The sequence below is a fragment of the Montipora foliosa genome, chromosome 2 (genome assembly GCF_036669935.1).
Source record: "Montipora foliosa isolate CH-2021 chromosome 2, ASM3666993v2, whole genome shotgun sequence".
Classification (NCBI taxonomy): domain Eukaryota; kingdom Metazoa; phylum Cnidaria; class Anthozoa; order Scleractinia; family Acroporidae; genus Montipora; species Montipora foliosa.
Genome location: NC_090870.1, coordinates 55,503,195 through 55,528,255, shown reverse-complemented (window position 1 = coordinate 55,528,255; position 25,061 = coordinate 55,503,195). Strand labels below are relative to the sequence as shown.

Genomic DNA, 25,061 nt, shown 5'->3' with positions numbered 1-25,061 from the left:
TTTTAATCTTATATATTAGTAATGTTGTTGTGGAGAACCTCTCAAGTAGCAAAAGCTAATCTTATCGTGTTTCCATGCTAAATAAAATATGTAAGCAAGTATGTGAGTTTTGCTTTAACTTTTGCCGGACCACTTAGACTGGTCGTGCCTACTATTGTTATTGCGCATACGTTCTTTGCATCTCCAGATACTCGGATTTCTATTGGTAGTGCTTTCTAATGCAGGGATATTTTTGCGCGGTTTAAATTTATGCGGAGAAAGCAGAACTTAGCAAATGCTCTTGCTATCCAAAAAGAATATTGGGGGTAACCATGCATTTTTCAGAGATAATTAAGCTTTAATTTGGAAAGGAACGCCATACATTGCTTTGTATTTTAAAGCTTTTTGCTAATATTGTTGATTAATTATCTTTGAAAAATGCGTGGTTACCCCCAATTTTCTTTTTGGATTATAACACCTCTTGAGATGTGCTTTTCCAGCACATTCAATAAACTGCGCAAAGATATCTTTGAATTAGTAGGCACCGTCCTAAAAGAAGGCATTGTCACCACCTTTGTCAAGTGAAATTGAACTGAATGATCTAACCATCTTTCAATTCGATAGCGATAGCCTAAGGGACGCCTTCGCCGTTAATGAAACTTCAATACCCTTGATTCATTCATTACGGGAACATTAGAACCCACAAATGACCAGCTCCCAGCGTTAGTGGCTGCATGGATCAGTTGGTAAGAGCGTCGCACCGGTATCGCGAGGTCACGGGTTCAAACCCCGTTGAAGTCCTGACATTTTTAGGGCTTCTCAACGCAATTGGTAAAATTGCGTTCACAAGTCAGTGCAAGGAGCATAACTTCACTTGATTTCAAGTTGGAATTGTTAGGCGTATCTATCCATTCCTTACATGTATTTTTAATAATAATAATAATAATAATAATAATAATAATAATCTGAGTGCTAGGGTCACTCTAGCGCTAGGGTAACCCTAGCTGCATTGTAAACGCTCTGCTAGGGACAACCCGCCTAACCGAGACAACTTTTTAGCGGTTTCCATTTCTTTAAACGGGCTGACCATTGATCACGTCTTGGACAAGTTGCAGTCCCGTTTCCAATCCAGTATCGAGCATTCGTTTTCTCGCTTTTTTTTTTGCTATTGGTTTGAGAAAGGGAGTTGCTGTACGGAACAAGAACTGAAATTAAACATTCCACCTAAGCCGTTACCCCCTTGACCATAAGGCTGTTTTCCTCCATAGATACTACTGTCTCCTTCTTTGCCGTGCTGCATATACGGTACAACATGTCGTCCATAAGGGTAATATTGGTGGTTCATCGGTAATTACATGATGTTATAGAATAGCACGACGCCGAAAATGCAGGGTCACGCGTACGGTTCCCGGAGCAAATGCAACCTCGTTCCCAGGGCTTTTCACTGCTCTTGGCGGTGAAAAGCCCTGGAAACGAGGTTGGAGCAAATGGTATCACTTGACTCGTGTCTTCCCTTACATTGAACGCCACGGAGGAAAACACAGTTGTACGGGTAGGATGACACCTTGACTTCTTCTGTGATCATGTTCCCTGGCTGACCACGAGGAACGAGTATCGGAAGTAAGTTGGCTTGAGCATTTCTTACTACTTGAGACTCGATTAAATCGGAATACACCTAGATGGTTTGAAAAACGTCTATGGAGAGCAATCCCCCCACCAACTCTTCTTTTCTGACAGGCGTTGTCGTTGTCCTCACAAGAAGGAAGCTCTGATCTGGACAAGGTCTCCGATTTGGTACAGCTGAGGATATAATATTATAATGATGGTTTAAGTACTCCAAGGGGCGAGCTAATTTCTTAGGTAGAATCACTTAACAGCCGGCCGGTATCCTCAACTCAAAGTAATTTTGTGCTTTCTCGTAAATGTAAAAACATTTGTTTCCTTCCAGACACCTTATTACTCCTTAGGCGCGACATTCAAGATGGCGGCACCGGGAAACGTTGAGGCCGTTCTTTGGAAGACAATAAAAAAAATTATATCATTAGGTACTGCATTTTTTTTGTTGTTACAGATCTTCTAATAAGTACACATGGAACATTTTAGTGGACATTTGTTCAAACAGTGGAAGTTTCCTTTACAATCGACAGACCCTGAACCCTGGACATTGACCATCCCTGTACCAAGTGGCATTTACCGTACGGTACATATGAATGTTACATTCAAATGAATAAATGAATGAATGTCGAATGTAAACAAATGTTGAATGTTCATGTTGGTACCTGGCACGTACGGTCAATCGCGCTGAATAGCCGCACATCATCAATAGACCCTTTTACAGTTCTAGCTACGTTACCTGGCCTAAGAATTGAAGCGAGGCTGCCGGTGACCGTGCAAAAACTTTTGATCATGTTAATTGACGGCGAAAATGTCAAACGACGCTGACGATGCCGTCAAAAAATGCTGGCGTTTGTCCATATCCACTCGTTCAATAGATTTCAATGGTCTGAAATATCTTTGTCCGCAAAGGCAGGTACACAATCTGTTCTCTTTCTTCAAGGAGTGTTACTCGAAAACTGCCTGGGAGTAACATCTCATGCAACAGAGGTAAGCGCTTGTCACCCACCTGCCACGGTTCCACGAGATTAGTTTGAACTTGAACCAGCCTCTGCTTACCCGAACAAAGCGACAACGAAGGAGGAAAGATGTAAATACCAAGATATGTGATGGAGGTGCCAGCTGGTAAGATGAACCAGTCATGACCGTATTTTCTTTCTCAGGTGAGTGAAGCATTCAAATGAACGCCGGGTGTAATAAAACATTCGTTGGATCAACAATGTTAGAGCGTGTAGCATGCATATTTAATGACATTTGGTCAAAACGTTGTGTTGAAAGAATATTTGATTTCGATCAAACATTTTCTCCAACACACAACCAATGTTGAAGCATGTAACCGCCTATTCAACAATGTTTTTAAGACCAACCACAGTAAGGGCCCAGCCTCCAATCTGAGAACCATGAGCAATGTAAAATGGCGGAGGTGGACCTTTCCAAAGCACCAGCACCTCCTTATTCGCTCCTAGTCCCCTGCGTATATTTTTTTCAATACGAAACAGCTGTTTTGGCGTTTTTATCACTTTCTGTAACTCAAATTCGTAAAAAGTGTCTTGAATCCTGTCATCGTCTGCTTCCTTTAAACGATACACGTGTGGGTCGCACGGAAGTCGCTGAGCAACAGTGAAGGTTTCCTCCATCCAAGATGGTAAGTAACATATTTTCAACATGCGTTTATGCTTTCTGATCTTGACTTGATCTCCCAATTTGAATTTATACTTTGTTGGCTTTTTGAATCCTTCAACCACTTGAGCCTTGGTTTCTTGTAGATTACAAAATGGTGTACATTCTCCTTTTTGAGGAAGGTTTGAAAAGCCTTGTTCTTAAATTCGTTTGCGGCGTCTGTTTGCAACTTGCGGCTTCCTGAAAAGTGCTCTCAAATAACACCACCAACGAGGCACCCGTTTTTTTCTATTTCAAGGGGACAACCTACACCTACCTGGTAAGAAGTAGATACTTGTATCCTTTATTCCACCCGGCGACTCAAATGTTCGAACTCAACCAAGTCCGCCTTCCATTGAGAATCTATATCAAACACAATCACTCGGTTATGACGAAAGTGCTTTCTTGCAGGTTTGTGTAGGGTATAGCCAGGTTGTTGCCGGAGCCAATTGGGTACTTGCCAGCGCTTTAAACCATAACGACGCGCCGCACGATACAGTTTGTCGACTCCCCCTAAAGCGGATGGTCAATCCACTTCATAAGACAATTTCTGTAAAAGTTGGTTCGTCTTTTTTAGGGTCCTCGTTTTCTTCTTCCTCTTTTGCATTTTCCTCTTCGTGATTGTCGGTGACATCTTTCATTTCGATGTGAACTTCACTACCGCAACAGGCAACTAAACATCTCTTTCTCTGACATATGTACCCTGCAAGCAGAGTCTCCTTCGATCTTCCTAGATAATTCGGGAAGAGGAAAAGGACTCTGCCAGCCGCCTCAACATTTCGTATTGAGCATGCATCAAAATTCAAATTTAGTCGGTGTCAGTCACGCGTGACCACTAACCACAAACCACAAAACGAAAACAAACCGTCAGGATATTTTCGAACAGCTCTGGCAAACACACGACAACCAAGGAATCATTGCATTCGAAACTCAAGATAGTTCATACTTTTAAAACTGCCATTTCATTTTCTTGCTGAAAAATTTATAGGTTTCTGTCAGACTAGTTTCTGTAACCGACATATGGAGGAAATACTCATGGGAATTTAGACAGTTAAAAATTGCCAAGCTGTTGTAAACTTAAAAAAAAAATTGATAACGCGTGGCGATTGATCATGCACAAAAAAAAACAGGTTTGAGTCGAAACTGGACTGACTCATTCATTTCTTTGGATGAGCGGCAAATCAAAGAATGTCGAGGCGGCTGGCAGAGTCATATTTCCTCTTCCCGACTTATCAAGGAAGATCGAAAGAGTCTCTGCTCGCATGGTATGACAGTCTACGTTAATAGCACACCAGCCAGGGCTACTGCTTAGTATCTGGCTAGTACTTCTCAAGTTGCCTCCTTCCTGCCCAAAACGAATTCTGGGTAATTCTGCCATCCATGATCAATAACAAGGGAAGACGCCCGATTCTCCTCTTACAATTTTTTTTAAATAAGTGTCGGGCCACCCAGTCCTACCAGAAAAGTACAGCATGCATTGAAATTTTTAGCTTTCAAAACCGTTGCCCATATCGTATCTTTAGGTCCTGGAATTCATCCACAGAAAGGCCAGAGACAACTTCACTCGTGAACCGCCATGCTGTCTTACAACACGCAAAGCCTTTTAGGCGTCCCAGTCTGCATGAAACCATCTCTTACCTCTATCTGGAGAACACCAGACACGCGTGGTTCTTACGTTACGAGTGCGTTTATGCCTGTACGATCAACTGAAATGTCAAGTCCTGATAAAAACCAGCATCTCCTCTTGCTAGGGTACTTATCGGAAAGCCAGACCATTTTCGCCTGCGCTGACGGAATATTTGAAGAAGAGAGAAAAAACCAGTACCTCCAGACGTGGCGCTGGAGTCGTACCAAACGAGTCATCCCGTGCGATCGCTTTCTGCTACCGACCTTCCTCCCGGTACGGCGTTGAGGGAGAGATATGTCGGCCCCCTAAACAATATATGAGTGTCTTTTTTTTCTTTCAATAAAGTGTTTGAAATGTACGGAATATATGTTTGTTATATTTATGTCGACACTTATCCCCGGCCTTGATATAAAAATATTGCTATATAGGGCACTTTGCAAGTGGTCGCACTAAGTTCGCTGAGACATGGAAGTCTCAAAAAAGGACAACTACAAACATGTTGCATGGCGTTATTCGGCCATAAACGTGGCTATTTATTATATCATCAACGAAATCTATAAAAAATGCAGTAAATTAAAGCCACTTTCAACATAGGTGGGGCGACAAAAAGCGCCAAGGCCACGGAAATGTGGAAGCCCCACCAAGACCACGCAAAGAGCACGACGATACTTGGCAACGCGAACAGATAACGTTCCCACGGCCGGAGAAGCCCATGCCTGAACTACAGCCGCAAGCGAGAGTGTATGTGTGAGAAAAGAGAAAATGGAAAAGTACAATTAAATGGCACGTAAATAGCAGCCCATGACTGACCTATAACTTGACATTGCCAACTAGGAGGGAAAATTGTAACGGCAGAGAAAACAGATGTACCGTTGAAAAGTCACTGCGGAAGTGGAACAATCAAGTGTACTGACTCGCTGGTAGCAGCCCATGCTTGAACTACCATGGACAGGGTTCGCACTAACGCTTTTGGTGTTTACATTGGACATAAAATCTGTCATCGCGTGCTAAGGACCTAAGGACCTAAAGATAATAAAAACCGATGTCCTGCCTCAAAGCAGGTCATATCTTGTCTAATGGCCTTAAAATAACAATTTTTTGTTAATCTTCTGTCACAACGTCAATCAAATCTGAAATACCGGCAAAAATTGGATTTTTGCAATGCTGCAAAGACAACACGTGTTCACAGCTAGCTACAGCTATCGGTTCAAAATTTTAGTCACCGGTTTCCTCTACAAAAGTTTTATCTGGTCCTTACGGCGAATTTTAACCCATACCAATGTACAAATTTGCACTATTCACCGGATTATTCTCAGTATGGAGATGACTTGTTTTCATCCTTTGGCTCGCAGATTTTCTTCCAAGACTCGTAGCCTTCGACCTCGCAGCTGTCTTTTGACCGGGCTTTTTTTCAAATATCATTTATGTCGCGTACGTGCGACCTCCTTGACTCCCGTGGAATAAATCCCGCGACATATTTGTAGGACAACTTATGACGCGCCATAAAACAAAAAAAGGGCACAGTACGACCCCTGCCCCAAGGCGTCAATGAAAGGCTAATGATGATTGCCTATTAAGAAGTATGTGATTATATTAAACCCCGGGGTAATTTTACAAAGCACGTAGCAGCCCATGCGTGAGCTACGTAAGGCGTATAAATGATAGCATTAAACAATAGAGCGGCGAGAGTGATAGTACAAACGTTTCAGTCAAGGGCCTAACGCTCAACAACGCCCCAAAGTCTACATATTCGTTTTGCCAAATCTTGGCTTTGTCTTAGCACTCATGCGTGATCCCAGGGAGATGGCGATGCTGGTAAATAATTGGCGGGGCCTATTTGCGGTCGCAGACAAGGTGCAAGATGAGTCGAGCGTACCTGAAACTCCCGTTAGCGCCGTTACCTCGTCCTCCATCGCCTGATCATTTGGATGTACAATTGACGTGGAAGGAACTGGGGTCAACACGTTATTGTTGCTGGAACGCCGATTTACTCGGGCAGCATTCACGGCTTCAGAGACGGCCACAGAAATAGTAGTTACCAGAGCCTCGACATTTACTTGCATAAGCCCAGAGTCGTTATTGGCTTCAGAAGCTGCACATGAAGCCAGGGAGGGCATTGTAGGAGCCACTTCAGGGAGCTCAGAAGGACGTAACCACTTTGAGCGACGAAAATTTGTGCCTAACGTGCGTTTCTTGCAGGCATAGATGATGGTGCTAAGCTAATTAAAAAGGAGGCGTGAGAGCTAATATTACCCCACTGATTAGAAGTCAATTAAGAATCAACAGATGTCCCGCATCTGGTTAACTGATAAACTGGGCTATCGGAAAACGTATCAAAAAGCCGAGTTTCATAGCAGTGTGAGAAAAAACAGCAGCCGAGTGCATTGGACACACCTATCCTACTCGGTGGTCGAAAGAATTGTACACCCGTATGGCTTTTGTAATTAGCTCACAATAAAAACAACCAAAGCCGGTATAATAAATAACATCGGGCACACTGTGCCATCAGGTGGATATCTGCACATGATATAAAAAGTTGTGAACAGCGTGGAATGTTGCAACCAAAAAGTCAGCAACGTGTAATTCCAACTGAAGGCTGATTCATTAAAAATATATATATTCATCGGCTTGGTGAACATAAAACGCAAGGAACTGGCGAACCAATAGCAAATAAATAGCAAATCTTTTCAATGGTGAGAGATTACTATTGGTTAAATGCCCTCATTGTGTAGGGAATGCAGGCATCTTAAAACGGCCCCTCTGAGGCTCCTAAAAAGTCGATAATGGCCGCGCGAGTATAAATGAACGCCATCGCTGGAATAAAGGCTAACCTTGGTATTCCAAAACCCCCTATGCCTCCAATAAAAAGAGTAATGGAGTGACTCTTGCAGTACCTTCCAGTATTTGACTTAATATAATCACGAACGCGTTTATTATACGTGGGGCTCGATTCTCGATAAACAGTTCGGCAAACGCAAACACACTTGACCTGAAAGCGGTCGTAGAGTAAAGTTACTAAATCCTCAATAGCAGAAGCTATCGACAACGGGTCAGTGTGTACGAGATCGTTTGATCCCAGCTGTAAAATGACAATCTGGGGCAGAAAAGACTCAACCACTGTTAAATCAAAGGCTCGAGTTTTTGCAATAGTTCTACCGCCAACACCATGCCATTTAATTTCGCAGTCTTCGGCAACGAGAAAATTGGCGTTAAGGTCGGGATAAGAGGTAATAAAGTCCTTTAAACGGCGGATAAAGGAGTGGCCAATAATCAATACCCGAGGTGGAGCCATGGAAAGCGTTTAGCGAGAATGAAGCCCTCTAAAAAAGAACTTAAGCAGAATAAAACTTGCCTGAAAAATCTTGATAAGCAAATGCACAGCTAAGAGCGCCAGTCACGGAGATCGTAATCCCTTAATCTGCCCTGATCTATGATTGGCTCATTTTTGTGGCTGAATGTATCTAGTGACCCGAGGAGGTCAAAGTCGACGACATAAATAGCATCATTTCTTACAGGAATAATGCCCCCTTTTCTCCGCCGAAATTTGTACGTGTTGTTGAGCTGGGGTTGTGTTCAAACTTGCCTTTAATGCATGCCCACCCTTTCTTTGTCATCCATGAAAACTTGTACGTACGTCACTTGCATCTCATTAGCCAAACCCTAATTTATGGGAAGACATGGGATGCACGTGTTATTTCTGTAACACGTGTCTCTTAGGGTTACTCTGCGTTGCGTCATGCTCAACGTTGGCCCTAATTTATGCACGCCCTGCGCCATTGTGATCGTGATTATAATATATGCACATGGGATCAAGGTTTTAACTACTCAAGTAGTTCAAGCCACTGAATACACCTTTAGGGCAATTTTTTACTACCCTCTGGTTCATGGAATGTTTAACACTAGTAAACTAAATAGGTTGTGCTTGGTCATCGTGGTAGTCGTGCTTCAATGTGTTAAAAAAGAGCGTCATCTGTCTGTCCTTTAGGGCGCGTGGAAACGATATAAACAGCACAAAAAGCTGGCCAAATGAGCAATGTATTTATATTGTTTTTTCTTCCTTTTTTTTTTCCTCTGGCCAATAAATGAAATGAAAAAGTATATAGATGTATCCGGTCAGGAATCTGACTTTGAATATGTTTAATTATTAAATTCTCAACCTCGGATAATGCAACTCTCGTGCTCTGATTGGTTCACTCAATCTCGGTTATCAGCTCATATACCTTAGTTTGACCTTATATGGTAAATGATTGCGCTTAGCGTTGCTAAACTAAAAATGTTTACGCCAGAAAGCGAAATTTCTTTCGGTATAAAGCAAAAGAAAAACGTTTTTGTGGAAAGTTTGGATCACTTTCGAAGCTTAGAGATACGCGAAAAGGTAAGAAATGTTTTTGTGATGAGCCTGCGTCTGTCTGACCACGAGGTATTACACAACATCGCATCTTCATCAACTTTTTTCGATTTCGCTAGGATTTTCTCGCTTTTTTCGCTCGTATCTCGTACTTCTAAACTTTTGGAGTTTAAGGAATTTAATAAGACAATTATTCCATTCGCGCTTTGTTGTATATTAGAGTGGTTATAGCCAACTCGGCGCTACGCGCCTCATTGGCTATTTACCATCTCATATCCAACGCGCGCTCATGGAATAATTGTTAAATATTATAACGACCAGAGAGCGAATAATATGCGCCAGGAATCAACCTACACGCATAATAGCAAGCGTTTCCGTGGGGCGCAGAAGAAAAATATTGACCGAGCAAAAAATGGGGCGAGAGCATTTTTTGCTCGGTCAGAAAACCCCACGGAAACGCTTGCTACCCAGGCTATATGAATAACAACGTACACATTCCGAAGTGAGTGCGATGAAGGCTAACGCGTTCCGGCTGTGTGTCTTTTCCTTGCTTTCCCTCGGATTGCTGATTTCGACAGGTTCGTATGGCAACTATGTCTCATGACGTGTGTCCTGATAACAGTTTTTCTTTTAAGTCTTATCTACACGAAAAAAAACCCCAAAGGTAGCTGCATTACAACAAGCGGAGGCATTTTATATTCCGAGAAATTCAAATTAAGCTAGGTGTCCGACTTCGGTTTGCCACCAGCATCAACCCAATTTTTTAATCGAGAATTCTATATGTAAATCGAATTTGAAGCCAGTGTTTCCTTGTTATAAAATGCTGCAAATTTTGCAGTCGTTCCACTAATGATGCACGAATGAATCAGTGTTGGTAGTAATTCAATCATCCCGTACTTCTTGGAAGATTGAAATAAACCTGTCTTTTTATATTAAAAAAATAAATATGTTATTCACCAGCCGGGAGGTCCGTATTGGGAAAAACTATTCCCGAGGGCGGTACTCAAGACAGAGGGCACAGTTTTTCCCGATACGGACCGACCTAGGCTGGTGAATAACATGTTTATTTTTTCTAAAACCTGAAGAAATGCTTGCAAAAAGAACCCGAAAAATTTAAGGCTATAATTATAGCAAGATTCAACAACAACAAACAGTTTATTTGTACCACACGTAAATAAAGATACATGAAATAAGTAATAGACTTAATAAAGGTACAATGCCCCTTAAAAGATAACTAAGAAACTTATCTAGCTAGGAGATTCTCCCTAAACTGAGCAATTTTCTAACGAGTCAGATAGTATAGAAAACAGACGTGATAGGTAGAGGCTTTATCGAAATACTTTATTTTCGAAATGACGAAAGGGATTTACAAACAAACTTTAAAACATTTTTTTTTATAAAACTCTGTCACGATCTGACACCTGTCAATTAGAATGAACAACAGTTCAGGTTGTTAGTGTGGCAAACAAACTCAAGCTGAGTGACTACACTCCTTTTTGTTTTAAAAAACTGCTAATTTTGGACGTAAGGCTGAACGTACTTATATATTTTTGCGACATGAGGCTGAAAACGTTCTTAAGATGTTCTTAAATTTACATGGTATAGTATTTCAATAAATCAACGCAACCTATCAAAGTGCTTGCTCATTATTACAAACTGAGATCTGTATCATGCAATATAAACAAACCATTGTTATGTTTATACAAAATATGCCCTGAAGTGTTTGGGTTTATACATTTTATTTACATTAACTTTATGCTCTCATTACTGGGTTGCCACATGGCAATTTGGTCTGAGAATAGCCTGGGACCAAGCTCCGCAGTTGGGGTTATGGAGCCAAAAGGAAGGTGGCGAAAAAAAATTGGCGAGTGAAGCGAGCCGAGCGAGGGACTGAGGGTGGAGCATGGTTCCAGGGTAGTCTGAGAAAATGACTTTAATTCGGTTTTTGCCGTGTAAAGAAAATGGAAAATTTGCGCAATAGGTCTTTTCTACTACTTCCCTGCTTAGTATTGTCTTTGTGCGTAGAGTCTTCTGCGTCTTTGTGTGTAGATTCATCTTCTTCTCAGGGAAGTTATGTCGCAACCCAAGTCAACCACAAGCCACGAGTCAACCTCGAGTCAAGATCGAGTCGAGTTGAAGAATTTTTTTGGGAGAATTTTCTTTTTTTATTTTTCAACAACTGTACCTTGTCTAGGATCCAAAGAACTGGTAAAGGCAAATGTCCAGCTCACGGTGGCAGTAACTGAATTCGCCAATTGGAAAAGGCATAAACATAGACTGTGTTTAATTAAGAAACATAGCAGTGAAAACTGAATTGCGCCTCTTTACAATAATAATCAAATATTCAACTACAAATCAGTGTTTCTTTCGAGCGCTTGATAATGAAATATTTTCCCAAATCTTTGGGTCCTAACAATCGGCTGAGCAAACCTCCTCTGTCTGCTTCCTTAACTCATATGGACTATTACTTGAGGGAGATAGGAGGCCAAACATCTTGCAAGACGGATTACTTATAATAGATTGAAATAGCAAAAGCCATTGCTAAGGCACAGATACCGCGTGAAGTTATGGAGCTTGAAATACAACTCTCCGTGATCGCCTCAGCACCAGTCGCACTTCAATCAAGGTGGATTTCGTCTCGCAATTCTACACTCCACGATCCGTTATTTTGGTCACGTGATCCTATATTTTGTCCCAACAAATCTCTTTCCACTCGGTTTTCGAAATTCGATTGTCCTTACATTTGTTATCTTTGATCATCATCCTCTTTCCTCGCGTTTAAAAAAAAACAAGGTTTTCACGTAGTTTTATTTCCATGATTTAGCCCTTCAAAAGATGTTTGCTTCACGACACGATTGTCTCCGTCGGCAAAAATCAAATTTTTGGGTAAAGTCGTTTCCAGTTTTCCGCGAAAATTGTCAGTGCCGGATCGGAGGTAACGCAACTTTTATTTTATTTTGTACCGATTTCGAAGAAAAAATTCCTTACCTGTCAAATGATGAGTTAATGAAGGACTGCTACTTTTCCCATGTTGTCACATCCGAATTCTGTTAATTATTGGAGTACGGGAAAAGAGACCTCTGTGTTGAGCATGTACGGCGGTTACTTAGCGACCGAATCCTCACGTGATACTTCATCTACTAATTTTGCTGTTATGTACAACACTGAAACTAAATGGCAAATTCTGTATGGGTTTAACAAAAGTTGAAGGAATCCAACGCCTTGAATGCATCTGTGTATACTGAAATTGCATCTCAGTTGTCTGGCTGTTTACATTTACTTTATATTCAACTCTGCACAGTCTTCAGTTAAAAAAAAATAGGTGGAAATGTGCTGGTGAAGAATTATTTGAAAAAAAGCTTATTGTCTATTTTGTGCTTCATTATTCACGGAAAAGGTTCTTCAGAAAAGGGTTTGATCCTGAACTGTGAGAAATTTATTTAATTGCATATGGTTTGTGACACGAATTGTGTTTCTTGTTTGGACACACGCAATTGAAATGGGAAGGATTTTTGTTACTCTGATAGCAATATGTTGTTTGTTTCAATACAATTTACGCTGGAAAATGCTTTTGTGAGATTTCTCGGCCGTTGTGGATTCATCGTGTTGCGTAATATTCAAACTTAACTAATTAGCATACCTGGGTTCCGTAGCAGCCGTGTTCTTTCTGGCAAATGATTAATGGGTAGCCATAGTTTTTAACGTCAGAAGAAAAGATTTTCTGGCTTTTTAGAATTTTGTTTATTTGAACTCAACCCTGCATAGTCTTCAGGTCAAAAAGCAATTTGAAATTTGACTAATTCTTGTTAGTCAAGAATTATTTAAAAGAAAGCTTCTTGTCCATCTTTTGCTTCCTTATTGAAAGAAATAGTTCTTCTTGACCCTCTTGACTGTGAAAAAACCCACCGTCCCTTCGTTCCCCCACCCCACCCCCGCCACTAAGGGAGGTACAGCATTGTACAGATAAACATAAAAACGTACTGAGCTCCTTCAACTAGACAAGGCTGATTTTATTAAAAAGTATTATCTTCAGCTTCAGGTAATAGCCCTGGTGTTGAACTTCTTCTCGAGTATGACAGCCCTCTCTACCCGACCGTGTACCACGTGATCAAAGGATCGGTAAATGGAATTCAGGGAGTTTTCCGTGACCCTGAAAGAGCTTTGCTTACGAAGGACGACCGGTTTACTGTGGTCCTGGACATCTCCTCTCCAACATACTCGAGCCGTTCAAACTGGTACGAGTTCCCAGCAATATTTTGCTTCGGAGGTGCTACAACCAACTGCTTAAAATCTGCCATGAATGGATCTCAAACTTTCCGCGATCCGTATCTTCTAAGAGCCTCAAGCATTGAGAGACCCATCCCTTTTATGGTTCCTTTCGTGAATTTCACAAACATCACCTTACCGAATGGAAAATCAGTACCGGAATCGGGACTTGTTCATCCGGAATTCAGCTCGCGGAATTTCACTTTTCACGGCGCCTCGTACGATACTACCACTGGAGTCCTGCTGGGATTTTCCGCTTCTTCTTCACAAAATGTGGGAAAATTAGCAAACTTGAAGTTCATTAGGAAGCGCAATAAGCTATTCCATCAACCCTTGACGGACTGCTATTTTGTAGAATGGGCTCCAGACGGGTGTCTTCCAGGTCTGAACATTGTTATGAAAGGTTGGAACATGAAACATTTAAAAATGGCCAATCCTCGATGGCTGAAATTTGAGAAGTTTCCAGTAAACAGGGATCAACGTTTTATGGAGACCATTGATATTTCTGAGTACGGTCTAAAGAGTTTTCTCGTTCCCAGAGGGATGTCAATTGATACCGTGGCAATTGGGTCCGTCCCTTTTTCCCAAGTGTTCAAAAGTGTTAAAGAAACCGTCAAGGCAGAACTTCAGTCTTATGGCATCAAATACAAAGAGGAATCCACAGAGACATTTCAGGCTTCAGCAAAGTACGACCGTTACAGTAAATTGTACTCTGCCAGTTCCTATTCATCTGCAATATCTGGAATGGAGTACAGACTATTCCAAGTTCCGTTTCGCAACAGTTTCAATTTCAAAGCAAGCCAGAACTGGGATGACACATTTAAAAAGGAGTTTTTGGAACTCTTGAAAAGTCAAAATGATGCAAAAGCAATGGATTTTTTCAAGGAATATGGGACCCACTATGTCCGTGAAGCCGAAATGGGAGGTCGTAAGGAGTCCCTTCTAAGCGTGTCGTATTGTGACCTTACAAAAACTGATGAAAAGAAAGCAGATTTCGAGGCTGAAATATTGATTCCTTACAAGGGCGCTCACAGTGTTTCATCATCTGCTTATTACCGACGGAACCTGAGCGAGTCTGTTCGTGAAGCGATAATTTCGGGTCCATTCACAACCTGTCGAGGAGGCAATTCTCTGAATCCTGCTGTGTGTGCCAATGATTTTCTATGGCGCCCGACTATTCTACAGATGCCGTACCCAACGAATTTGGCCTTAGAGCCATTCTATGAATTGACTAACGACTTGTCGATGCAGAAATGGCTTCAGGGTAAGTACAAGGAGTACTTGGTCCTAGATCTGAAAGAAGTGAGGGAGGACTTAAACAAAGAAGCAAAATGCAGTACTAGCGGAGGTGTTCACCATGTTAACGCTAGCATGTTTCTCTTCTCTGGCTCACTGGTGTTCTCATGGCTGCTACACCTGTTGGCTCTGACTTCGGACTTCGTTTAAAACGGTCATGTGAAATTTAATCGTAGGACAAGTAACAATTAAAACTCAAGCTTAAGAATAAAAGGTCGAAGAACTAAAAAAAAATTGGTTACTAGTAGTGTGCTTGCTTTGAAAATGGAAGCTCCCGGGTTCGAGACCCGTTCTCATCACTCGTTGAATATGATCCTGGTTGTCCCAGGTTCAACCTCTCGGCTGGCATCGTAACAACCAAGTTTCTCTCTCAATTGAAGGATTATTCTCAATTGTCAATTGCAATTTGCTCCAAGTGAAGTATTATCGTTCATTTTGGACACGAAAAATTTGATAGGGATCATGGGAAATGAACATTTTTTAAGCCGAACCATAATGTCTGGACTCGGAGGACTGGAACCTGGGGACGTTTGATTAACAACCCCTTCACTTAACCACGAGACTACCACATCACTACTTGCGAGGACGTCCTTTTTATTTAAAGTCAATAATTTTTCTCTTCCAAATGCCACTGTAAACATGTCTTAAAACCCGCTAAGAAGCAAGCTCACACTGTGAAAAATGTCGGTTACCAAACTTCAAGAGAAAGCTAACCATCTTAAAATCAAGCCTTAGACATAACCATTATTCAGCAATAATTATATATCTATACTTATAAGAATTGATAAATAATCGGCACGCTTACCATTTTGGTGATTTTTAGTGGTTAAATGGATAACAGCAGTTCGTTCAAAGTGGGTATTCCGGGTTCAAATCCTGTCCTGCGACTACTTTTACTTTTTTGCTTATTTTCTGCTACCACAAGTCCTGGGACAGACTAATATAAATGGAGGATATAATTCTTCATTTGGAGCAAACTGACAATGAAGGATGATCCTTCATTTGGCGGAGAGATTGTGTCGATTTTAAATGCATGGCCAACTGGTTTGCAAACTGGATTCTTAGGGTGCGTTCGATTGACCGTATTCTGGAATAGGAATACATGGAATAGAGGTTAGAAATCCTTCGTTAAAATTGTCAAACACCTCCTAAAATGATATTTTAAACATATCTTTATTATCCTTGTTGCTTCGAAACACCACGTGCCGTTTTAAATTACTCCACTGGCGTATTCTTATTCCGGAATAGGGTCAATCGAACGCACTCTTACTGGTCTTGAAAAGCTCCTATGGGGAGAGGTCATTTAAGCCGATGACATGTGATTGTTTGTTCGTTTTTGTAAGTTATTACTGTAATTACTTTTTACCTCGGTAACGCTAAGCCATAACAAAATTTATTATATCTCTCAGATAGTACGCGCGCTGTAATTGGCTAAATTAGCGGGCCGTATTCTACAGTACGGCCCGCTGTACAGCCCGCTAAATTTAAAATTTCGACAAAACATCATCTAGCGAGTTTTTCATGTCATTTCTGTTGCATAAACTTGTACTGAAAACTGTTTGAATCTTGCAAGCAACTATTTCAAACTTAACAGCCAAGAAGATTTTATTAGTTTTCGGGATTTTGGCACGGCTTTCTTTGTGGCTGTTGAACCTTCCGCTTCACTTTGACTAGTTTCCTTGCCCGCGCGCCGGTTAACCTCAGAGATATAATAAATATCTTACTAACCTCGTTTTCTCGGTCAGTACTGTAAGTTACGGATCCTCGCTTTTTCCCGTTGATTTATGGCCCGCGCGCTTCGCGCTTGGGCCATAAATTAACGGGAAAAAACTCGGTCCGTAACTTACATTACGGACCTCAAACTGGGTTAGTAAGAGGTATTGATTTACAGGATTAAATTGTGTCAAGAGATGTGTATTTATACTGATTCGTTTTTACTTCGATTTGAAATGATTCAAAAGAGTTTTAATCCGTATTCACCAGCTCTTCGAAGCTCTTCCTCGCAATTTTCTCGTTTCTTCCTTGCAAACAAGATCGCCAGTCACTCATAGCCGCTGAGAAGACACATGGGCGAGCGTAGAAGACCATAGAAGGAAAACGCAAGGCACATACCAGGACACTTACGAGCCTCCGTAACAGAGTTAATTCCTCCCATGCGCTTGACCATTCCTCCATGAATTTTGGAGGTGTTTTGCTTAAGGACGGTGCCTACTATTGTTATTGCGCATACGTTCTGTGCATCTCCAGATACTCGGATTTTCCTATCGGTAGTGCTAACTAATGCAGGGATATTTTTGCGCGGTTTAAAACTATTCGGAGAAAGCAGAACTTAGCAAGTGCTCTTGCTATCCAAAAAGAAAATTGAGGATAGCCATGCATTTTTCAGAGATAAGTAAGCTTTAATGTGGAAAGGAACGCCACATATTGCTTTGTATTTTAAAGCTTTTTACTAATATTGTTGATTAATTATCTCTGAAAAATGCGTGGTTACCCCCAATTTTCTTTTTGGAATTTAATAACATTTGTTGAGATCTGCTTCTCCCGTATATCCATACAACCGCGCAAAAATACCTTTCAATTAGTAGGCACCGTCCTTAAGCCTCTAAGAAGTTTCAATATTCCATTGTTTGCTGTCTTGTTTTAAGACATTTTTACAGTTATGAATTGTATGAGTAGTAGTATAGTGGCATTTTTAAATGAATGCACAATGAATAATGGGCACTCAACGAAAAATATCAAAAAGACTACACGTGCTTACCTTAAAAAAACCTAAAGGTGCCGTGACGTTGCGATTACATTAAGACTTGCCATAGCGATCTTATAACTTGCCTCTTGATGGGCAAATCGGTCAGAGGGCGTTTCGGGTACTCCCTCTTCATTAGCTGCAGCCCCTTTTCACTCTTTATTCTTCGTTTTGAACTTGGCTCCCCCACGCCGGTGTCCCAGCGAATTGGACTCCCGGTACAAATCCGGTAGCAGTTTTAGTTCCCCTTCGCGGATTTCGACTTCCTATTACAGCTTATTCAATTGTTTATCAAGGCAGAGTTATATTTTGGATCGGGGAAACTGACTGATACCATAAAGCATAAATCTTTGAGAAAAAGACTTAGATAAGTTAATTTTTCAGTAAAGGTTGTTTATAACATATTCGCGGTGGCATTTCGTTAACTATGTAAATGCGAATCTTAATTTAACTCCTTTCTGACAGAAGCTTGAAACACGTAGTAGGAACTCATTGAATTGTCGTGTTAATTTTTTAATAAGGAGAGAAGCAAAGTCAGACTTAAGCTTCAAGCGGTGTTTCTTTCATAGTTTTTTTTCCTACCATTTGATAGTTAGAATGAGCGGCGTTATCACAAGTAACACCTCTTGGTTGGAAGACGCAGTGTTGGAAGTTTACTTGACAACAAGTATAACCAAACTTTTCCAGACATGAATTCTCGTATTAATTTTCAATAAGGAGAAAAAGCAAAGTTCGACTTGAGTTTCAGTAAAAGTTGTTTAAAGCACTCTTGTCTTGACTCTTGTCTTTGAAAGAACTGTTTTTCTTTTAGTTGATAGTTTAATTAATATGGTCAGCGCTTTAAGAACGTTTTACTTTGAGGTGAAAAAAAAAAAAGAAAAAGCTACCTAAATATTTTAATTTTGCCTTTTTTACAACTCAAAAAACAATTTGCCAAGCAATTTCATTACCTTAATCAAACGAACACTTATTTTCAGGGGTTCCAAATCCGCGAAAGGGGTCACAATCCACTGTGACACTGGGTTTTTGAAGGTTTTGGAAGTGTGCGGTCTAGGGACAAAGATGGGAGTTAAGTTAAACTGATCAAATGTTTCCAAGGGGCTTCATAGCCTCTACACACACGATGTGGTTGGCATTTTAACAAATATGGTCCGAGCATTTGCGAAGGCCAGGGGCCCATTGGTTCCTGCTTCTTGGTAACCGGTCAAGTCGCCCGAAAGTCATCTCGCCCGAAGTCAAGTAGCCCGGAACCAGAGTCGTGTTGCCCGAAATTCATAGTAATGTGGCCTGATATCTTGAGTCATGGCCCCCCGAAATTTTATCGAGTGTATAAACTTGAAGAAAGGCAACAACTTAAGTAAATCGCAAGGAATAAACTCGTAAAATGTTGTGTCCGCTAAGCTATGCAAATATGGACTAAAACAACGACTCAAAATATCGCTGTTCATCGCAGCGTTGTTCGTTGCTATGAACTGCTCATGCTAGCAACCATGTGATGATTCTTGAGCACGTGCTGTAATCAAGATGGCGGCGTTTCGCTAGTGATGTGGACCTTCTTTCATAATAATAATAATAATAATAATAATAATAATAATAATAATAATAATAATAATATCATGAGAGATTCAGAAAAAATGTGGAGTGTCCGAACTCAGGTGCTTCCAGTAGTAATTGGGGCAGCTCACGATATCGGACTGAAAGCATACAAGGGCGTCTCTGGCTGCCGCTATACAGTCCATGTTGATTTCGGAGCACAGCTCCACAGCAAGATGTTAATTAGCTGTGAGTCGATTTTGATGAGGGAGGAAAACCGGAGTACCCGGAGAAAAACCCGCGAGTCAGGTTGAGATCGACGGGAACCCAGCCCACATGCAAGCCGGGGCCAGAGTTGAACCCCGGCTGGCAGCGGTGAGAGGCTCGATAGATAACCACTAAGCCACCCTGACTCCCAAACTTTCAAATTTCCCTGACTTTCAAATCAGAATGCTTCAACATATAAAACAACAACGGCAAGAACCATACTGTAACTGATATTACTAGTTTTTTCATTTTCGTGTTTTACTTTAGGATTACTATCTCCGTGATATCAAACGACAGCGAAACGAGCAACCTGAGTTTCACAGTTTTACATTTCACTCTGACTAGTTTTTAACATTTTCGGAATCTTTTTGAGCATTATGAAATTTCGTGCAGCATGACTCAAGATATCGGGCGACATGACTATAAATTTCGGGCAACATGACTCTAGCTTCGGGCGACATAACTTCGGGCGAGATGACTTTCGGGCGACTTGACCGTAAACCGTCCTTGTCATATTTTTATCTATTATTTCTCGTTTTTATAACTTAAGATTGCTGTTTACGGTCAAGTCGCCCGAAAGTCATCTCGCCCGAAGCAGAGAGTTCCACAATAGGGAGCTTACGCAACAGGACGACTGGAAGACTCAGGACGGCAGAATGACGAAACAATGTCGCGTAAGATTTGGAATGCACAATCTCTAATGACGGCGCTGCGACGGCGAATGGCCGATGTCCTAGCGTGGCCTTAGATTTCACTGGTGGCATAGCTAGGAGAAAAGTATTAGAACCCCTGAGATTATATCGTGACGTCTTGACACTTATCAAGGACTTCAGATACTAAGGCACGAGGCCGTGTAACGCCTTAAACGTGAGGAGAAGTACCCTAAGTGCCCTGATGGGCAACCAATGCAAGTCGCGCATTATTAGTGTAATATGACAAACCCTAGGCGCATTACATACCAGCCTAGCAGAAGCATTCAGAACTCACTGAATTTTCGCAAGATGGTTGTTTGGCAGCCCATACAATAGGCTATTGCAATAATCGATGCGGGACGTTATGAAAGCATGGACTAACGTCCCCGTAGTTTCTTGAGATAAATACTTGCGTATGCGTCGAATATTACACAGGTGGTAAAATGCAACAGAACAAAGCTTACTGATTGGCTAGACATAGTGAGCTGTGAATCGAACCATGATCCGCAGTCAGACTCGAGACGCTGAATCAGCTTATCATGGTGTATCGTGTCAAATACTGCATGTCCGCCAGAGAAGATATCGTTTCATATTTGTAGTTTTTCGCAGTTCGTGAATCCACTTCGTCAAAGGACTTACAGGTTATAATTCCGTGTACTTGGTACACCGAATTACAACCGTCCGACACTGGGATCCAGTCTTTCGTGGCCATTTTATAAAAGCCTGGTGAAAAAAATAGCGGCAGCAACGTCGGCAGCAACCGGGTAATTACTTTTTGCTTGAGTCATGGCTGATCTTCTTAAATTCATGACTTTGGTCGGAAAGCTGAAGTCTACGAAGCGTACAGGCTGGGTTTATCGGGGAGTAACTTCACCAGAAAGCGTTTCTGATCACATGTATCGAATGGCGATAATGAGCTTTCTCTTGTCCGGATCAAACAAGGGCATTAACATCAACCGTGACCATTGCATTAAACTAGCACTCGTCCACGACATGGCGGAGTGTATTGTCGGCGATATCACGCCGTTTGATGGAGTGAGCAAGGAAGAAAAGCACAAGCGTGAAAGAACCGCTATGGAGCATTTGTCGAGCTTGGTCGGTGAGGAAGTTGGCAAGGAATTTTTCTCCTTGTGGCAAGAATATGAAGTACAACAAACAGAAGAAGCGAAGTTTGTGAAAGACTTGGACCGCTTTGAAATGATCCTACAGGCACATGAATACGAGGAAGGTGAAGATAAGTCTGGCACTGGCTGGCTTCAAGAATTTTTTGATTTCACAAAGGATAAATTCCAGCATCCACTAGTGAAAGACTGGGTGCAACAGCTTTATGAAAAACGCAATCAAGCAAAGAAATAGTTAGTCGTTATGAGTCCGTTGTTATCATTCATTAAATAATTGTTTAAGGTGATAACACATGGCGTAATTCTACGCTTTTCCTACTCCCCCCCCCCCCCCCCACCCCAAAAAAAACCCTGCACCCACCACCTCAGAATGTGCAGTATTTTAACATTCTCTGTACCGAGGGCACACAAAGAGACAATGTCTCCTTCCTCTGGGACTCCTTAGTTACCTCACACTTAGATACACTGTAGTAAACAAATATTTAACTGTCCTGTCATGAAAAAGTCACTTTATTTAACGTCGGTAGTTCCTTCAGCTATAAGCCTGGTATCAGTGGAAGCCGACAGTGCACCTTCACTCCCACCCTCTGTCAGTGCTCCATTATACGGGTATTTATCAAAGCTCTCGCTACACAGATCAGAGGAAAGTCAAAACAGATGTTGAAGGCACTGAGGATCAAACTGGGGACCTCTTGCTTAGCCTGTTCCAGGCTCTCAGATAGAGGCGAGGAAACGAGAGCGAGCAAAAGAAATCGAGCTGAACGCCTGGAACAGGCTACCTCTTGCTCTGAAAGATGTGCAGTTAACCAACTGAGCTATGCCTGCTCCTGATATTATTTCCTTCACTTCTCAACAGAGTAATAATTACGTATTATTTAAACTCACAAGTTCCAAGAGCTCATGTTTCTTGCCTTTTCGAGGCCTAAATTGGTACAAGGAGAAGAGCCTGTCCTCTAGCACAAGACCCTGCGACATGAGCTAATTAAGTGAGTTTTCGACAATCACAAAGGTGTGGATTCATTCATTATGGTTAAATGGAAAATTAAATTTTAATACAAAAAGTATGTTTGAAAGAGAAGGAAGAGGGAAGACCCCCAACTGCTTTTTTGCAAGTAACAGTTCATTAACCATAAAATAAGGGAACCAGCTAAAATTTCTATCAATAATATATTGATAGAAAATTGCTTCTAGCAGTAATTATTATTGCTACAAGCTCATCTGCTGCAACTCAAAAGCTACAACTGCTTGAGGATTTTCCAAGTGAAGTGATAGAAGTCTTTCTATTTTCTGTTCTACTGTCATGCTGGGTGATCTGTGAAGTGACATACTTTACAACATGAGAAAGTTTATTTTGTTCTAACCTCTCGTTTGGATTTGTTTATGGTTGTCCTAGATTCAACTCTACCATGCTTTGTAATAGCCACCTGGTTGCCTCACAAAGAACCTTGATCTGTTGGAGTAACATCCTCTCCATCCTGGCATTAATCTTACTCTTCTGAGTTTTCTTTCTTACAAAAGAAAACCCATCTATTCAACCAGAAAAATGGTTGCAGGGGACACACTTGTTAGCTCTGAGCCTTTTCTATCCTTTATCCTTGTAAGTTATCTCTCAGTGAAAGTTTTCGAAAGAGCACTTTTGTACACAATTTGACCTTGTTTGTTCACTCATGAAACATGATAGTGATCAATTAACTAAGCTACAACTGCTTGAGAATTTTCCAAGTGAAGTGATAGAAGTCTTTCTATTTTCTGTTCTACTGTCATGCTGGGTGATCTGTGAAGTGACATACTTTACAACACGAGAAAGTTTATTTTGTTCTAACCTCTCGTTTGGATTTGTTTACGGTTGTCCTAGATTCAACTCTACCATGCTTTGTAATAGCCACCTGGTTGCCTCTTAGTTTGAATTGTTTCTTTCAGATTATTAAAAGTGGGGTGCCTGTGAACTAGCTTGATAGCTACATGTGAAGTGCACTTCCCCCATAAACAAAGCATTTACATTTTACCACCAAGCCTTGACTGTTAAACACAATTCCCCAGTCCTTGGTCTGCAAGGTTGGCCTTGGGGGAGGGGTGGTGGGTATACATAAAATTTGATCATTCATGAAGATGTTTAACTGTGATGGTACTGTAGGTACCTGTATTAATTCTTTCCAGAACAGGGGGTCCCTGACCTAAATTCTGATTAAAGGGACAATCTCTTATTTTTGGTTAACATACACCATGCCCAAAAAATAGTAGATTGTAGCAATGACCACTATAGAACAACAACTAACTGGGTTTCACGCCTGGACAAAAAAGTGACAAGAACATAATGGATGGCATTTGGGTAGTCTTGAAAATACCTACTCTTATTGTTTTGGCAAGTTTAATAAGATTTTCGGGGCAGTTTAGGTTCACTTTGCAACCAGGTTGACAGATGATCACGAACTGTATCTTGTTAAGAGAAAAGGACACTAATTACCATGGATAATTATAACAAACTGAGGAGAGAGAAAAACTGAAGTACCCCGACCCTGTACCACACCATTCCTTCTGCCTTTTCTTTTCTAGCAAATTGGTGGCTTATAAGAACACTTGCAATATCTTTGGACCTCCCTGAGGAAGACACCACTAGCCAAGAATGTGGAAGTGTTGGGTTTTTGAATTGCACCCGTTTTTAGCTTAATTCAAATGTCTTCAGACTAGAGTAGCATCAAACTATGAGATTACAGTCCCTTTCCTCTGAATCATCTTTTTTGTGATTCATCAACATTCCTGGTAAAGAAAACCCATATTCCTTGTTTACAACTAACACATGAAAGGCTTTCTTGAAACACCCAAAAATACCTTGACAATTAAACATATACAACCCATTATAAATTTTATTCTGGAAGGCAACACAAGGCCAAGTCTCTCAATAAATACTGATTTTATTTGCAAGCATGTTAAATACCCTAATAACTAAATAATTTACAAAGTTCTTCCCAAAAGTCCCAGGTTTCAGCCTGGGCAAAAATTTAGCACTTTTCACCTTCCTGATTACCATAATCCTAATTCAGACCTTCACACTAAAAATTGCCATTGCTCAGGGGTTTCAATAAAATGAGAAGATGGCAGCTGGGATTGAGTAGAGTAACAGACAGCATAACTATTCCGGGGGTAGGGGGTGAAGGGTACAATAGCTGAGACAACCCAAACCTTTACAAAAATGCTAACCTTTGTCCTAAACATTATCTTAAGCATAGTGTTTAGGCCTAAGGTTATTATTTTTGTTTCAGCTATGGTACCGGTCACCCCCTACCCCTACCCCCTGAATAGTCATGCCGTTTCACTCTCTTTAGTGGGAGAGGAGCAAAACAATTGCTTGCAAAGAGGCAGAGGGATGCTTACAATTTTGAACAAACCTTTCCAGTGTCCCTCACTTTCGCTCCACAACATCACTTGTGTCCAAAGATACAGGTGTTGAAGTCTGCCTTAACCATCTTCTTAATCTAACATTAACCGTGAGTTGCCTTCAGTTGATTAAGACAAGCCTAATAATACTCTTGCAAAAACCCAAAACAGTCTCAGTTTGTGTTGCACAGTATTGCTTAAGATGTTTGCCCACAGGCAACCAGGACAGTCAGGTCTTTCTCTCCAGTCACCGCCCATTTTCCAGATAATTTTCCCTTGCATACATGTAACTATTAACTCCACACTGGAAACCAACTGAAGGTAGCAGTTTAAACTTAAGAGCAACCTTACCATTGTCAGAAGGCAGTTTTGAGGAAGCATTTCATTACTTGCAATTCTGGACACAAGTGAAACAGCTGGGGCTCATCAGGGGTTTCAATAACTTCTGAAATAGCCGTTCATGATAGCCCATTGAAGGCGGCAGTTTGACAAGTTTATGATAGCATTTTTAGTGAAAATCAAGGCAAACTAGCCGGCGGTG

The 25,061-nt window shown here is 41.2% G+C and overlaps 3 protein-coding genes across 5 annotated transcripts in view; all 3 read left to right on the top strand.

The window, feature by feature from the left end:
• The window catches only part of LOC137990981 (uncharacterized), a 13,430-nt gene extending 13,331 nt beyond the window's left edge, over nucleotides 1-99 (top strand). For both annotated transcript variants that reach the window (XM_068836108.1, XM_068836107.1), the window contains exon 2: nucleotides 1-99. This exon is cut by the window's left edge and continues 2,327 nt beyond it. The gene's annotated coding sequence lies outside the window, so the exon portion shown is untranslated.
• The window catches only part of LOC137990980 (uncharacterized), a 24,241-nt gene extending 8,343 nt beyond the window's left edge, over nucleotides 1-15,898 (top strand). The window contains exons 1-2 of one of the 2 annotated variants that reach the window (XM_068836105.1): nucleotides 9,731-9,805; nucleotides 13,261-15,898. In XM_068836105.1, the coding sequence (XP_068692206.1) occupies nucleotides 9,739-9,805; nucleotides 13,261-14,939 (1,746 nt within the window). In that variant the 5' untranslated portion in view covers nucleotides 9,731-9,738 and the 3' untranslated portion in view covers nucleotides 14,940-15,898. Of the gene's footprint in view, nucleotides 1-9,730; nucleotides 9,806-13,260 lie in introns of those variants that run through there. The other variant, XM_068836106.1, reaches the window with a different exon arrangement.
• A 4,824-nt stretch (nucleotides 15,899-20,722) lies between these two features.
• Nucleotides 20,723-21,435, top strand: LOC137990979 (5'-deoxynucleotidase HDDC2-like). The gene has a single exon (XM_068836104.1). The coding sequence runs from the start codon at nucleotides 20,811-20,813 to the stop codon at nucleotides 21,378-21,380; it is 570 nt and encodes a 189-aa protein (XP_068692205.1). The 5' UTR covers nucleotides 20,723-20,810; the 3' UTR covers nucleotides 21,381-21,435.
• Nucleotides 21,436-25,061: the final 3,626 nt, after the last annotated feature.